At 35.7% G+C, this 15,043-nt stretch overlaps 1 protein-coding gene across 1 annotated transcript in view; it reads right to left on the bottom strand.

Moving 5' to 3' along the window:
* Positions 1 to 5,027: 5,027 nt before the first annotated feature.
* The window catches only part of LOC132126626 (ephrin-A2-like), a 122,419-nt gene continuing 112,403 nt past the window's right edge, over positions 5,028 to 15,043 (bottom strand). Inside the window, exons 3-4 of the mRNA XM_059538000.1 lie at positions 8,886 to 8,951; positions 5,028 to 6,152 (exon numbers count right to left, since the gene is read on the bottom strand). Coding sequence (XP_059393983.1) covers positions 6,034 to 6,152; positions 8,886 to 8,951 — 185 coding nt within the window. The 3' untranslated portion in view covers positions 5,028 to 6,033. The remainder of the gene's footprint in view (positions 6,153 to 8,885; positions 8,952 to 15,043) is intronic.

Genomic DNA, 15,043 nt, shown 5'->3' with positions numbered 1-15,043 from the left:
CTTTTGACTCATTTAAAATAATAAAAAAATTGGGTTACAGTAGTTATGCATGGTTTCGGATGATTAATCAGATGGATGACTTATTGAACGATCCATTGTTAATAATGTTGTAATAATCCTAAAGTTATGGCTATAGGATTTCAGAACTATTAATGCATCTCCCACCACAGCACTCATGCACTTCAATTGCCAAACCTTGAGGATGTGATGTAACCATGCAAAGACAAATGATGTCAAACTGACATTTCCCACATAATCTGACCAGACAGCTTGAATTATAAATCCTTATCGTGCATTGGGCCAAGTAGTTTGGAAAGGTTTTTTTTTTATGTACTCGTGCAATAAATTATCTTTGCTCATTTTTAAGACAAAAAAAAAAAAGCTTTAAAGCTTAACATGTTTGAAATATAAATGAAATCACTGATTTTACAGTGTAATTTAGAAATCAGACATCACACAACACATACTGGAACTGCTGCAATATCAAAATACATATAGAACAAGTTAAAATGTAAAATAAATCATACAGTGAAAATAATTTGCCAGTAAATTTCACAAACAATTACAAAGATACAGAAAGAATACACTGAGTTAAAGCTGAAATTTTGGAGTAGAAAAGTGTTTTCTAGTAAAACATACACTAGTGATCTTGTTTTGTTTACAACTTCAAATTATTATTTTTTTTACAGTGTATACATGGTAAACTGTGCTAAATAAATGTGACGCTATTTAACATTTATCTTCGTAAAATACACTAAAATAGATTATGATGAATTGGATTTTAAACATCACTGAAGTTATTCATATGTACAAACTATAACATAAGATTGTACATTTGTGTATCTGTCCAGACATGAAAAGATTTATGTGCAAGAGCAATGCTTTATGTATGAAATCCTATGAATACTAATGAGCTCATGTAGGCGTTTTTAATTCTGAGTGCTGTCCAGTTGCTGATCCTGTAAATAAAAACAATCAGGGTTTTTTTTGTTGCACTCTGATAAAACAAAAAGTTAAACCTGTCATAAAACTAAGGTCATGTGGAATGCATTGCAACATGGGATATAACATTCCACAGAGTGCTCTCTAGCTGTTTACTGCTCTTTTTTTTGTACAAATGTGAACTCATCCAGATATTCCATGCATAGAGAACATTCATATATTGTGCATAAACATATGCAATGCTGGGAAGTATGCTGTTTCAAACCAATCTCAAGTTGTCTCACACAAGTTTAACCTTTGACCCCTTGCAAATTAAGCAGATAGGCTAACTGAATTAAATAAACCATAAAAAATAGAACTTCAGTGACTGTGGTGCAAAATGAACATTTCCTTATATTTTACAACGTTTGTTTGAAAGACTGTTTCCACATAAACAAAATTCCACAAGTTTTTCTGTTTATATAATATGAATGTAACTGTCAAATGGTTTTATGTAATGTTATTGACATTTAAACTGACACAAAATGTTTTCCATATGGTGAAATATAAGCCCCTTCATATACCATATTTATTAATGTATAAATACTTCATATTTTATAATGTGATGCATTAAAGGCGATATTCAAGATGTGTAATTTTCAGCAGGCCCTGGTGTCATAGAAAGGGGTATTTTCTAGAATCTTCCATCATTTCCTGTTTCAGCCGTCTGGTAGGAAACAGATAATACCAAATTGGGGGAAAATTGTCCAAATCTTTCCACAATTACCCCCATCTCTCCTCGGTAAGACTCCCCTGGCACGGTGCTTTCCATCGCTGCATGTGACCAAGCACAGCACTCAGTCCTATCAGCCTCCATTTTCTGACCCTCTCACAAACATTACTGCAAACTACAGCCGTTCAGATGCATTTACTGCCATCCCTTCCCAAATCGTTGAGCCTTTGGACTCAAGTTGTCCATGCATGTCAGTGAGAGACAAATAGAGGAAGAGAATGAGACGTTTAGAAATAGGAAATGTGTTTTCAGTGTGAAAGGAAGTTTTCAGAGTCCTGGAGGGTCACAAGGCCAGCAGGGATTAAGTTATTGAATGACACGGCTAAATTGGTGGATAATCTTTCTTTTTAAATTATTATTTTTTTTATAAGTAAGAAACATAAAAACCAAAGGAAGAGCTTTAATGTTGTCTGGTCTCTGTGTGATTGATACATTACCTTATCTTTGAAGGCGTCTCTGGAGCTCATTTGGCCTGGTCTGAGATCCTTTGCTTTCATCAAAATACGAGTAACCCTGATGAAAAATGGCTATCGTTTTAAAAAATAAAAAAATAAATAAAATAAAATAATGTTGATCAGAAGCTAAGACAGATTGGTCTTGGATTTTCTGATATCCCTTAAAGTTTTCCAAACCTAGTGAGCAGCCTGCAGAGGGAGCAACACAAGGCGTCATAGAGTCACTCCACATGAAAACATCCAAAAGCTTGATAACTGCCTTGATTTAGCCATATTCTAAGTCATTATTATATATATTATTTCAGGAATGCACTGCAACAACATCATAAAAAGGCACTTAACTTAAACTTATATATTGTTCAGTTCTGAAAAGTAATAAAAAATTAAGTGTATCACGGTTTGGAACATGCTCAGTTTGTTGCATATGCATTTTTTTTTATTTAGCTTTTAATTTCTATTTAATACCATTCACAAGACTGGGGATTTTTTTTTTTTCAATGGGAAGTGGGAAGTTTCTTGTTCACCAAGGCTGCATTTATTTGATCAAAAATACAGTAAAAACATAAATATTTTGAAATATTACCATTTAAAACAATCCATTTTCTATATTAATAATATATTTTAGTAATATTTAAAAATTTTATTTGTTCCTGTGATGCAAAGCAAAATAAATTTTTTTTTACTCCAATCTGTAAGAGTGTATCTTATGTCACTTCAGAAACCATTCTAATATGCTGATTTGTTGCTTAAGAAACATTTCTTATTAGTTATGATGATGATTATTTAATTTTTTTTGTGGAAACTATGATTTTTTTTTTTTTTTAAGATTCTTTGATGAATAAAATGAACAGCCTTTATTTTGAAATGGAACATTTTCTTTACTGTCACTTTTGATCATTTTAATGCATCATTGCTGAATGAAAATAAAATAGAAAATAAAGAATTTCATTCCACAGAGTTAAAGCCTACAAACTCACATTTCATGATTGTTAAAAAAAGACTATGATTTAAACAAAAAGCTTTATTTCATTTCATTTTATCCTTTTTTCTTGTAGTTGTCCTTTGCCAGAGCATTTGAACATTTTATACGAACTCAAAATATGTTTATCCACATGATTAACAAATAAAAATAATCTCATAGTAACACTTGGAGAAAAAAAAAACATTTTCAGGACTACATGTACCAGAATGCATCGTGATACAAGCAGGAAACAACAACAACAACAACAACAGCAACATCTGACTCGTCTAGACTCATGTAACTGCAGAACTGGTACCAACGTTGCTCTAATAATTCAAGGGCCTACATTATAATTTCATATCACATATGAATAATTTCTGCTGCTCTTTTGAAAAGTTAAAAATAACACAGGAAAAAAAGTAAAATATAAAAGTTCCAACAAACATTTAAAAAACGTTGCTCATTCTTTTAGACGATCCATGCCGACTTGCCTTGAAATCTTCATGACATATATTTTTACAGTCACAAAACAATTCCAACGCACAAATATTCCCACATCTTTATAGTTTCTCCATTCTGTTCTTTTTTTTTTCATGAAATTGTCTCAAAATCAGAAGTGCTATGTGGATTTCGAATCCCTCATATGGAGTCTCATGTAGCGCTTCTAGTTGCAGTGCAAGGCCTCGGTCCATCAGTCTTTACGCCAAGGCCTGTGATGTCACAGCGATGTCATGGGGACCGGGGCCTCTCGTTCAGCGGTCCTCCTCAGCACGGATAAAGGGAGGAAGTGCAAGTGTGGGAGATCTATGCGTGAAGGGGCGGCACATAGAACGGACCACATTCAAAAATGACAGCGAGAGAGAAACAGAGAGAGAGAGAGAGAGAGAGAGAGAGAGAGAGAGAGAGAGAGAGAGAGAGAGAGGCAGATACAGAGAGCGACACAGGCTGGGACAAAAGTTAGAAAGCTGACCTGACAACAAACACTTTCTCGACACAGACATCCCCTCTTCCACTTGGCACTGTATACACTGCAGAAATTCATTCTCTTAATCTGTATTTTCGTCTTGTGTATATTTGGGTAAGATATTAAGACCATAATTTTCCAAAAGAGAAAATATAATGTCACTCAGTGTACAATTATTATTTGAAATAATAAATCTCACTTTTTTTTTTCAATTTATATCTCTAGAATTATTATTATTATTATGGAAAAATAAAAAGAATTCTTAAATGTAAACCTCACAAAATTTTGTAAGATTTATGCTTAAGCAAGGAAAGATTATTATTTGCTATGGAGCCCCTAAAGTGCCACAAAAAGCATGTACATTGTACAAAAATATGTTTCAAAGTTGTAAAAAATGTAATGAAAAAAAAAAATTGTAGTCTTTCTACTCCAAAATCTGCTCGTCGTTTCTTTGTAACTTTGTGATGTCTAACAATTTCTGTGTGAAATTTATTTAAAAGTAAATCCTACACTATTTTTTTTCAGTGATACATGCATAAAAAAAACAACAACCAAAAAAACAAACAAACAAAAAAAAACATTTATACGCACAATGATTTCACAATGGACCAGAATTTATTATTATTTTTTGTTTGCAATGTGCACAAGAAACTTTTGCACAGGCAACATCTATATGCAAATTAAAGTGTTTTAAGAAAGTTTTTTGTATGTACAAAAAATCTTGTAAACACTTTTGAAGATGTGGAAAACTTCTGCACAAAAACATAACAATTTTCTGTTCACTTAATGTGAATGAGAAAAACTGTTGCTCTATTGTGTGACAAAACAAGAAAATGTTTTATTCATTTTCATCTGGTAATTATTTTCTTGTCTTTTTTTTTTTTTTTTTTTTTACAAAGGTCACTTCAGGAGCTCCATAATTTAAAATGTCACTCAATGCAAGACTTTATTTGAAATAATATATCTTACACTATTTTATTTCACAATTAAATGCATCTTGTTTTGCAAAGGTTTTAATATCTTTTTCTTGAAAACAAGTAAAAAATAATAACTAAGAAAATGATCTTTTTGCAGTTCAAGACAGACAAGTTCATTTCAGATTAAGCACCAGTGAAAAAAGGCAATTTTTTAGCTAGGTTTTCTTTTTTTTAAATCTATGCAACATTCTTGTTTTTTTTTGTTTCTTTTTGTATGACAAAAAAAAAAAGAGATAATAATAGAAAATTCTACACTGTTGTCTGTCACTCCCCTCCCATGACTCTAAAAGCCTGAAATGTTCCATGGTTGCATGTAATCTCCTACCAAAGCCAGTATTTTCCCCACTCCCCTTTTTAAAAAAGTTTATTGTAGTAGTGTCTTTGGCAGATTCACAGATAGAATTGTCTTCTTCTCTCAATGAGTAATGGAATAAGTTTTTCTAGTAATTGTGTAAGGGACAGTGACTGCTCTGTACATTTGTTCATATGCGAACATCGGCATACACGCACCGATGAGCACAAACACACGAGCATCAACACTCACACATGCTCTCACAAACATGGAAATTGAGCTCAGATGACAGTGAAGGCTCAGGTAGGTTGTTAAAGCAGACAAACAGAGCGATTCAGATGGCAGTCGGTTGAATCTGTCTCCTGACACGCGGATGATGGTGGGATGTTGGCAGAAAAGTAAAGCGCTCTCAAAAAAAGCTGGCCAATTCACATGTCTTTTGTCAGTCGAGCAAGAGCAGGAATGCCTGAATTTGGGCATGGCATAATTGTCACTGCAAATGAGGGCTGGTTAGCGGCTTTCCTGCAGGGTTGCAGGCAAGGTAAAAATCCATGTCAACGTCTGTTGGCTGGACTCCAGAGCTGAAGGGGCGTGGCGTATCATTGTGATGCATGAAGGGGCGGGGTGAAGCAGGTTGGGTGGGCGTGGTCATGCTCAGAGGATAATAATGCTATGAGGGACACAGGAGCAGAAACAAGGGAAGCATGAGCCACAGACTGGGCGTTAATGCCCAACCACCGCTGGAGTCATCTGTCAGGAACGGCTCTGGAGACTCGTACAGAGAGTCATCTGACAAAGAAAGAAAAAGAAAAAAAGGAACAATTGTACATTAATAATTAGAATCCATTATTTTCGTTACTGTTGCACTTTTGCCTCTTCCTGTCTGCTCTACATTAATTACAGTAAAAAAAAAAAAAAAAAACATCACCTAGAAAATCTAGAAAACAACCACAAGGGATTATGTTTTAGAAAATATAAATTAGAGGGACAGATCATATGATTTGGTCCAGTGCTATGTCTTTATTTATTTATTTTAGGCTCATTTTAGACTTGCTGGACTAATATGTGTGAATATATATATAAAAATATATATATATATATATATATATATATATATATATATATATATATATATATATTTTTTTTTTTTTTTTTTTATATATTTTAATTTTAATATAGATATAGATTTAAAATCTATTTAATATGTTGCATCTTTCTATTTTAACACACATTATAAGTATGCTTCTTTACAAACAATTACAAATTGCTAATTATTTTTAGATTTTATTATTAGTAAGAGATCTGTTACAAGAACCTCAGCTTCATCACACCTTTAAGATTCTATTTTCACTCAGATTTGGACATCTTCATCTTGTCTATATGAAAAATGAGAAAGAGCTTCATTGTAAAGGCTCTGTTTTCTTTACTCCCTCATTGCCGCCTCCTCTAGCCCATGGCCCATCCTTGTACTTTTTCCCAGCCTGCCTTTCATTGGGCTTTTGTCTCAGGTCCAACAATTCCCTTCCTTGATCCCTACAAACATTAAAATGGGGTCTGGGGTTTAGATTAACCCTTGTGTCCACAACAAGACTAGGATTCCACTCCATCAGAGAGGGAGAAATTAAACAAAGGGGTCACGGCGGATGATAAAGCTTTTCTCTGACAGGCATCTGTTGTTCTTTTCGCTACTCTCAATCCTGGATATGCACATATAAATATTTCATGAAAACACCCCAAAGCCCACTCCCCAATGAAACAATATTCGGCCTTTGCAACAACTTTCTACACCTCTGATGCCCGACGGTGGACAAACGTTGAGACCATGAATTGGAATTTGAGCAATCAACTAAACTTCAGTCAGTTTGTGACTCTCACACTCTCATGAGAACTAATTGCAGTGAAAGGCAGTGTACATTATCTCTGAGAAGCTGGATGGAGTCACGAGTGCTCTTGTAAACAGATAAATGATAGAGTGAGAGGTGAATCGTTATTTCAATTTGCATGTGATTGTCTGAACTGCTCTCTGGAACACTTCTGTTTGCTAATAATTACATCACGCTAATGGGCTGTCATATGGGCTCAGGCTTCTCCTCCAAACTTTCACGACCCCTAAATGATGACTCTGGAAAATAGTGGTGGGAATCAGATTCAGTTTCCTTAATGATTTCATAAACATGATGGAAGCTCAAACTGCCAGCATTCTTTAAACTAGCAAACTTCTTTTGTTTAACATTAGAAGGAAATTCAGGCAGGTTTGGAATGACATGAGGATGAGTAAATGATGACAACCTTTTCATTTTTGGGTGAGTTATCCCTTTATGTGAGATTTAGTGTGCCCAGTTTAGACATTCTGCTGACTATAAGTAACTTTGTAACTACATGACATCTACCAGTCATTAGAGCAGTAGTCTGTCTGCTTAATATCTGCTAACACTTTATTTTGACAGTCGCCAACAGACATCCTACTGACTATAAGTAACTTTGTAAGAACATGTACGTACGTAAATCATTCTACTAACCTTAATCCTAACTTAACAGTCATACTCCTGCGAGAGTTGGATGACATGTAGTTGCAAAGTTACTTATAGTCAGTAGAATGTTTCTTGAGGACAGTCAAAACAAAGTGTAGCCATTTTTTCTTTCTGATATCAGGACATGTCAAGCTATGGACCCAAAAATATAAGCTATCTATTGGATAAAAACTGGTTCTGAATTCTCAACTATATGGGGGAAACCTTTTTTTTTAAATATCAATTTCCACTGAAAAGCTTTTTTTAAACAAGTGTAGTGTCACTCTACACTTTTCATGTCCACCTCTTGCAGCATACCCGTGTTTTACTTCTAACCGTTTTCCAGGGTAAGGTCCTTCTTGATGCTGAGCAGGTCTAGACGAGATACATGCAAAGGCTGTATATAAAAGCCCGGCTTAGTAAACATATTTTCTGGACATGTCTGACACATCACAGTCATGAGGGAGAAAGATTTAAGCGGTGTTACACATAGCTGGCACGTCTACCTGTACTGAGGCCTCTGTTTAACTGCAGGCTATCCTGGTGTCGGTGGCTCGTGTGTGGGAACCCCTGCAGGTCTCTTAGCGTCCGGACCTGCTTAGCTTGATTAATTGCAGGTCAACGTTTTTGATTGTTATCTGGCCTATGGGAGATGAATAGCTTCCTACAGCAAGTGCCCCTGAGGGGCAACACTATCGCTCCACTGTTTCTGGTATCATGAATGATCGGCCCCATAAAGCCTTCGGCCCCATAAAACAAGCTTAGTCTTAGTCATCAGTGGAGGTCTAGAGCAATGGGAACGAAATTCCTAAAGATAAATTATGCCAGACAAAGCTAACCATTTCACCCATCGCTGGAGTTAATACAGGTGTCCCTAGAACTTCCAGGGTTGACCTGCTGGGTTCAATCAAGTGAGACACGAGGACTGGGATGTGAGGTTCCTGGTACTGATTTGCGAGTATGACCATATATAACACAAATGGACAGATAGCAGACACTGGGATATACTTACTGGTAGGCTTGACGTACACCTTCAGCTTCAAACACGGCTTCCCACCGAGGTTGGGGTGTGGTGAGGCTGTGGAGACACAGAGAAAATGACAATTAATATTCCTCAAAGAGCGATAAATCTATGTTATTTGACATGATATATTCAGAAATGGCTTTAAAGTGTAATATCCGAATGGCTGACCTAAATCACAGAACGGCCAACTAACCCAGCCGCAAAAAAAAAAAAAAAAACCCTCAGTAAGGAGCTCAGAGCACAGTGTTATAAACACTATATAAATAATAAATAAATGAATAACAAACGCATCTACTTAAATTATTGAAAGAATTATCTATTCTACAGTACTCATCACACACTGAATGATGTAATTAAATCAAAAAGTACAACTAATTACAGTCCATAATAATTAAGTATTAATATAGTTATATATTTTAAATTTATTCTGAAATAATTATACATCCAAAAGTTTAGTATGAGATTTTTTTTTTAATTACTACTTTTATTGCAGTTAGCCAAAGATGCATTCAATTGATAAAAAATAAAATAAAAATATTTTAAATTATGTTACAAAATGTGAATGCTCTTTTATAATAATGTACCATGGTTTCCATAAAAATATAAACTTTTTTGTACATTGATAATAATAAGGAATATTTCTTCCAAGACACAAATATTCAAATAGAAAACAGTTATATTAAACTGTAACAATATTTCACAGTGTTGCTGTTTTTATTTTTCATCAAATAAATGCAGCATGGTTAGGATAAAAAACTTCTTTAAAAAATAAAATACAATAAATTGATAATCTCACAAGTGAATATATAGGTTATTCAAGTTAGCATGACCCAGTTCGTCCCTCCTGTTAGATTTTTACTTTTTACTTCAGAAACCGTACTGTTGTGCTTTAAAGCACTGCAAAACAGAAAAAGTCAAGATGAAGGCCATGTGTTGCTGTGATGGTAAACACACGTAAGATTCAGTCTCGTTGGTAAAGCCATGTCTGCTGACACCATGGCAACCAGGAGCTGTTGTACTCTCTGAACCAGACACAACATCTGCCTGGAGAGCAATGAACAATTTTCCATTACTCTGCCATGTGAGTCACTCACTCATTCTCTTTCTCACCCCCCTCCCCCCCCACACACACACATGCTACACATGGCTGAAAGAAAGCACTTCGAGTCAGTTATCCATTGAAAGTGTAACTTCATTCTGATGCTCGTTTCCCCTCATCTCCTTCAAAAGCACACAAATGGATTTTTGGCTAATTTTTCAAGATCGCAAATGGAAAACAAATCATGATTTTTGCCATGAAACAGTTTTCTGTCTGCTCTTCAGATACATAAAAATTCCTTTAGCAATTACCACAAATCACTCAGCGGCTCAGCTAATGGAGAGCTGATGTGTTCTGCACAAAAGCTTCTTTTGGGTGAATTCTGCTCTAACAGGTGTTCTTAAGTGTGTGGACGAAAAATTGGCACATAGTGTTCTCATGCTTTTATAAAAAATAACTCAAAATCTAAGCTTACATTTTAGTTTAGTGGACAAAGTAATCACTTTGTTATTCATACAATTCCTTTCTACTGCATTTTATAAAACAACAACAAAAAAAGACTAAACAAAAAATAGTACCAAAAAGTAGCATTGTAATAATGATAATAATAATACTAATAAAAAACATATAGAAAAAAACCCCATAGAAAAACAGTAGTACTATGCTTTTCTTTTAAGTAAGTATTAAGACTGGAATGGAAAAATTATTATTTTCAAACAGGTTTCTCAAAGACTCTTACCCCATCTTTTATTGGCCAGAGAAAAATACGAGATCTACCCCAAACACATGAAATTACTTGAGCCAAAATGCATTAAATTGATAAAAAATGTGAGTAAAGCCATTTATGCTGTTACAAAATGTTTCTTTTTGACTGCTGTTCTTCTGAAATTTCCACTGGTAAAAGAATCCTGAAAAATATAATCATGGTTTTCAAAATCTTTCTTGAGCAACAAATCAGCATATTACGATTTGATTTCAATTTGTAATAATATTTCACAATGCTGCTGTTTTAATTTAAATTTTTTATCAAATTCTGTTCATCGTTCATCACTGTTGCTATGTCGGGCTGGTTGGAATTCTCAAACAAACAGAGAAATGTTTTGAAAGTGCCTCAGAGACACAGTGATTACACACTTTTCAGAGGAACCAACCAACAAATTGTTAACTTTGGCTCTGTGGGATAAAAGAGAATTTTAACATTTAAAAAATGGCACATTTAACCACTTTAGTTAAGAAATTATCAAACAGAAAAAAAACACTCACTCGAAAATAAACTTATGCTATGATTAATTATGTACAGTATGATGAAAAGTGACAAAAAAGAGATTTTAGATTTTTTAGAAGTTTTTTTTTTCTGTGTGTTTGAACAGTGGGCTATCAGAGATCTGGTGCGCTGTGTGTGTGTTAGTGTGTGTGTTGGGAGTGTCTGAAATTCCCATTTGCTGTATTCAAGCAGACAGGCCTGTGAGAATGTCACAGTTGCCATTCACTCAGTCACCCTCTCCGGTGGGTCGAGGCGGGGTCCAACCAAAGGTGATGGACATCCTCTATTGTTGTGGGATAACCAAACTAAGCCTCGGTCACCCCCCCGTAACCCCGTGGCAGAGCCCTTTGCCTCATAACCCCAGGGGCCATGACAGCAACAATATTGATAGTAGCCAAACACTTCTCTGGAGGAGGAGCTGGCCTCGTCTGATGAATAGCCAGACTAAGTACTTCTCAGCCCAGGCCGCTGTCTGGAACAAAAGGTGCACAATAGCGGGTTCTCGCACCAAGCGACAGGCCGGACTGCATTAAAAACAGCTCAGGACAGGCATAAGAAACACCCGGCCTCGAGTGCAAACTTTGAACCCTGGGTTCTTTCTTTCCTTTCTTTTTTCTTTGATTGACCCTCTTCTGTGTCTCCGTTTTCCCCTCGCAAAGGGGTGACAACGTCCCATGGATGGAAGGAAGGTCTGGGACGCCCCGCTGGTTTGGCGACATTTCTGTGACGCCTACCACATTTCCTGGACAGCCATGATATTTGAAGCGATACCCACTCGAGACACCCTGCGCCTGCTTTGGGTCAAACGAGCAGCACATTTTCAAATCACATTAAAGTGAAAGGAATAAGTTTGCTCAAGAATGAAAATCTGTCTCTGTTTACTCACCCAAACTCTTTTCATCTTCTTCAGTGAGTTGCTATTTTCCGAAAGAGAAAGTGTAACTGAAGCTACACTATAAAGCTTTAAAAAATAACAAAAAGTACCATAAAAGTTGGAAATAGGACTTGTGCGCTATATTCAAAGTGTCGTAAAGCCACACACAATAGCTTTGCGTAAGGAAAAGACAAACATTTCTGTCTGCCACAGCTATCAAATCTCATTTTCACTTTCAGTACATTCAAACTTGACTGAAACTTTGATGTGTTCGGTTGCAAGATATTTTAGACCATAAGGTGTTGATAAGTTAACATCTTTTTTAGAGTAGATGTAAAAGGTAATACTACTCCTTTAAGCACAGAAAGCCCTCAGATTTTCATACTTAACCTTAAAGCCTGCTCTTTATTTCTGACCTCTAAATCTTTGGCTGTTAGATACAACAGATGGCCACGAACCATTAGAAACGAGTCTTCAGTGATTATTAGGACAAATGTGCTTTTAGCTTTCAAAAGAGCAATTTGTGTGATTATGCTTTCAGCATCAGGTGTCCTGACACACAATGGGAGGTTTATAGTCATAAGCGGAGCTGCAGGTTGGGTCCCCCTGAGCCCCAAACCTCTGAACTGCTGAGCTCTGAGGGCACAGGGCTAGTTCTAAGGCAACCCGGGACACGGCAAGCATGGCAAGCGGTAGAAATCATGCTGTTCTACATAATGAGCTGCATTCATTTAAAATAAAAAAGCTGCACTCTTTTATCACATGAAAACTTTGCTCTCAAAGTCCCTTCTCTCTCTGAAAGTTGGAATAAACACACACACACACATACAGAAAAAAGCATAAGTGAGAATAAAAAAGAAGGGGAAAAAAACAAAAAAGAGGAGAAATTGCCTCATTAATGCATCCTGCGTGCTGCCCTGAGCCTTTTCCTTTTGCCTGTGCCCAGCGGGAGCCCTTTTTATCAGGCCAAAGGACACCTTTCACAAGACCATTAGTGAAACAGGGACAGATGCACCCCGGCAAATCCCCCCCTGTCATGCAAGTGAGAGCAAAAGAACAGGATAAAGCAGAACCCCACTCGATTCGTCCGGCCGGGCGAAGGTCTGACCTTGAGGCAGTGGGCGGGCCGCCTCAGGAGGACGAGGTGTCAGGCCTGTCGTCCGGGCACCATCCCGAGCCAAAAACTCCTCCTCCAGGTTAATGGCTTTTAGCTGTTATCTGAAAAATGGTAATAGCTGGCACCCCAGAAGCTGTGGATGCAATTACCCCCATCAGGATCCTCCTGTTAAATATGATTTGACCAATCAGCATAATTTGGACAGTTACGCATGATGGCCTTGGTAACTGGTTTTGCACCGATCTCACTCAGAGCGGCAAAGTGCACGGCTAATATTGCACATGCCATTCAACAAATTGACATTTTCATCAGGAAGGAGACACCAGGACACTGCCAAACTCTGCTCCCAAGTGACTTAACTAGAACCGGACTTTCTGCTTCGACTCCTCTGATTAAAGTCCTAGACATTCAAATCACTATAATAAATGTCTCCAACTGCAGCAAACATGACTTCAATGAATGCAATAGAGCGTGGCAGACATTTAAATGACAGTATAATTTATTTTTATGTTTAAAGTGGCCAGCGCTGGAAAAGAGTGGTCCACCTGGCACACCGCACCAAAATGCAACATAACAGTTTTATAGAGAAAAAGCTTCCTACTGTACAGAAATGTGTTAAACGTGGACACATGAACAATAGTTTGAGTCAAAAAAAGACTTACTAGTTCTTGGTAATGCACAGTGGATTTAATATTTTCTGTGAAAATATAACACAACTGTCTACTGGTCCAAGTATTAGGTAGAAAGGTAACAATGTCTTGCATGCCGAACGTCAAAACCTTTCAATCAAAGTGGTAGTTTACCCAAAAATTATTATCATTCCAAATCTGTATGGCACATTATAACGCAAAATTATGGTGCTTATAATTAGTCCTTTTCTTAAAAGCCCTTTGTCCCCATTCACTTTCATTGTATACAACATGAACATTCTGCTAAATTTCTCTTTTATTTTCCACTGAAGAAACTTCAGCTTCATGCAGGTTTGGAAACACAAGATGGATGATGATGAGTTAATTACTATCTCTTTAAACCCTAGTAAAAAATAAATATACAAGTATTTATTTAAAATACATTTATTTCAGCCAAGGTATACTAAAAATACATTTACATACTTATCTGATTAATACAAATACTTACTTAAAGTCTGCTAAATTGGAAAAACTAATTTTGTACTAAATGTACTTTAATTGTGCGGAAGTACTGAAGTCCAACTAATGGTATTTTCATTTCTTTTTTTTAAAGAATGAAATAAAATATGAAATGAAAAAATGAATGAATGGTATACTGAATTATATATGGGACTATGGAGCACAAAACCAGTCTTTAGTATGGATCAAAATGATTGATTTTTTAATGCCAAAAATCATTAGGATATTAAGTAAAGATCATGCTCCATGAAGATATTTTGGAAATTTCCTACCATAAATATATATATATATATATATATATATATATATATATATATATTTTTTTTTTTTTTTACATGCATGGCTAAGGACTTCATTTGGACAACTTTAAAGGTGATTTTCTCAGTATTATTATTATTATAATTTTTGCACCGTAACATTCCAGATTTTCAAATAGTTGTATCTCAGCCAAATATCGTCCAATTCTAACAAAAATCTACCCTTATGACCAGGTCAAGTGTCATATATTTGATTGTGCTAAAGTGGAACTATTGCAAGTATACTTTAGATACACTTTAAATATCTTGCATTTAAAGGCAGATATTATTCAAAGATCACACAATCCTCATCAACAATGAAATACTCCAAATAAAGTTTCATTATAACTATAAAATAATGTATTTTAAATAAATTACTTTTTTATTGGGTGGTGACCCATTCCTTCA

The sequence above is a fragment of the Carassius carassius genome, chromosome 44 (assembly GCF_963082965.1).
Source record: "Carassius carassius chromosome 44, fCarCar2.1, whole genome shotgun sequence".
Classification (NCBI taxonomy): Eukaryota; Metazoa; Chordata; class Actinopteri; order Cypriniformes; family Cyprinidae; genus Carassius; species Carassius carassius.
Note: the sequence above shows the minus strand (reverse complement) of the source record. Positions and strands in the feature narration are given on the sequence as shown.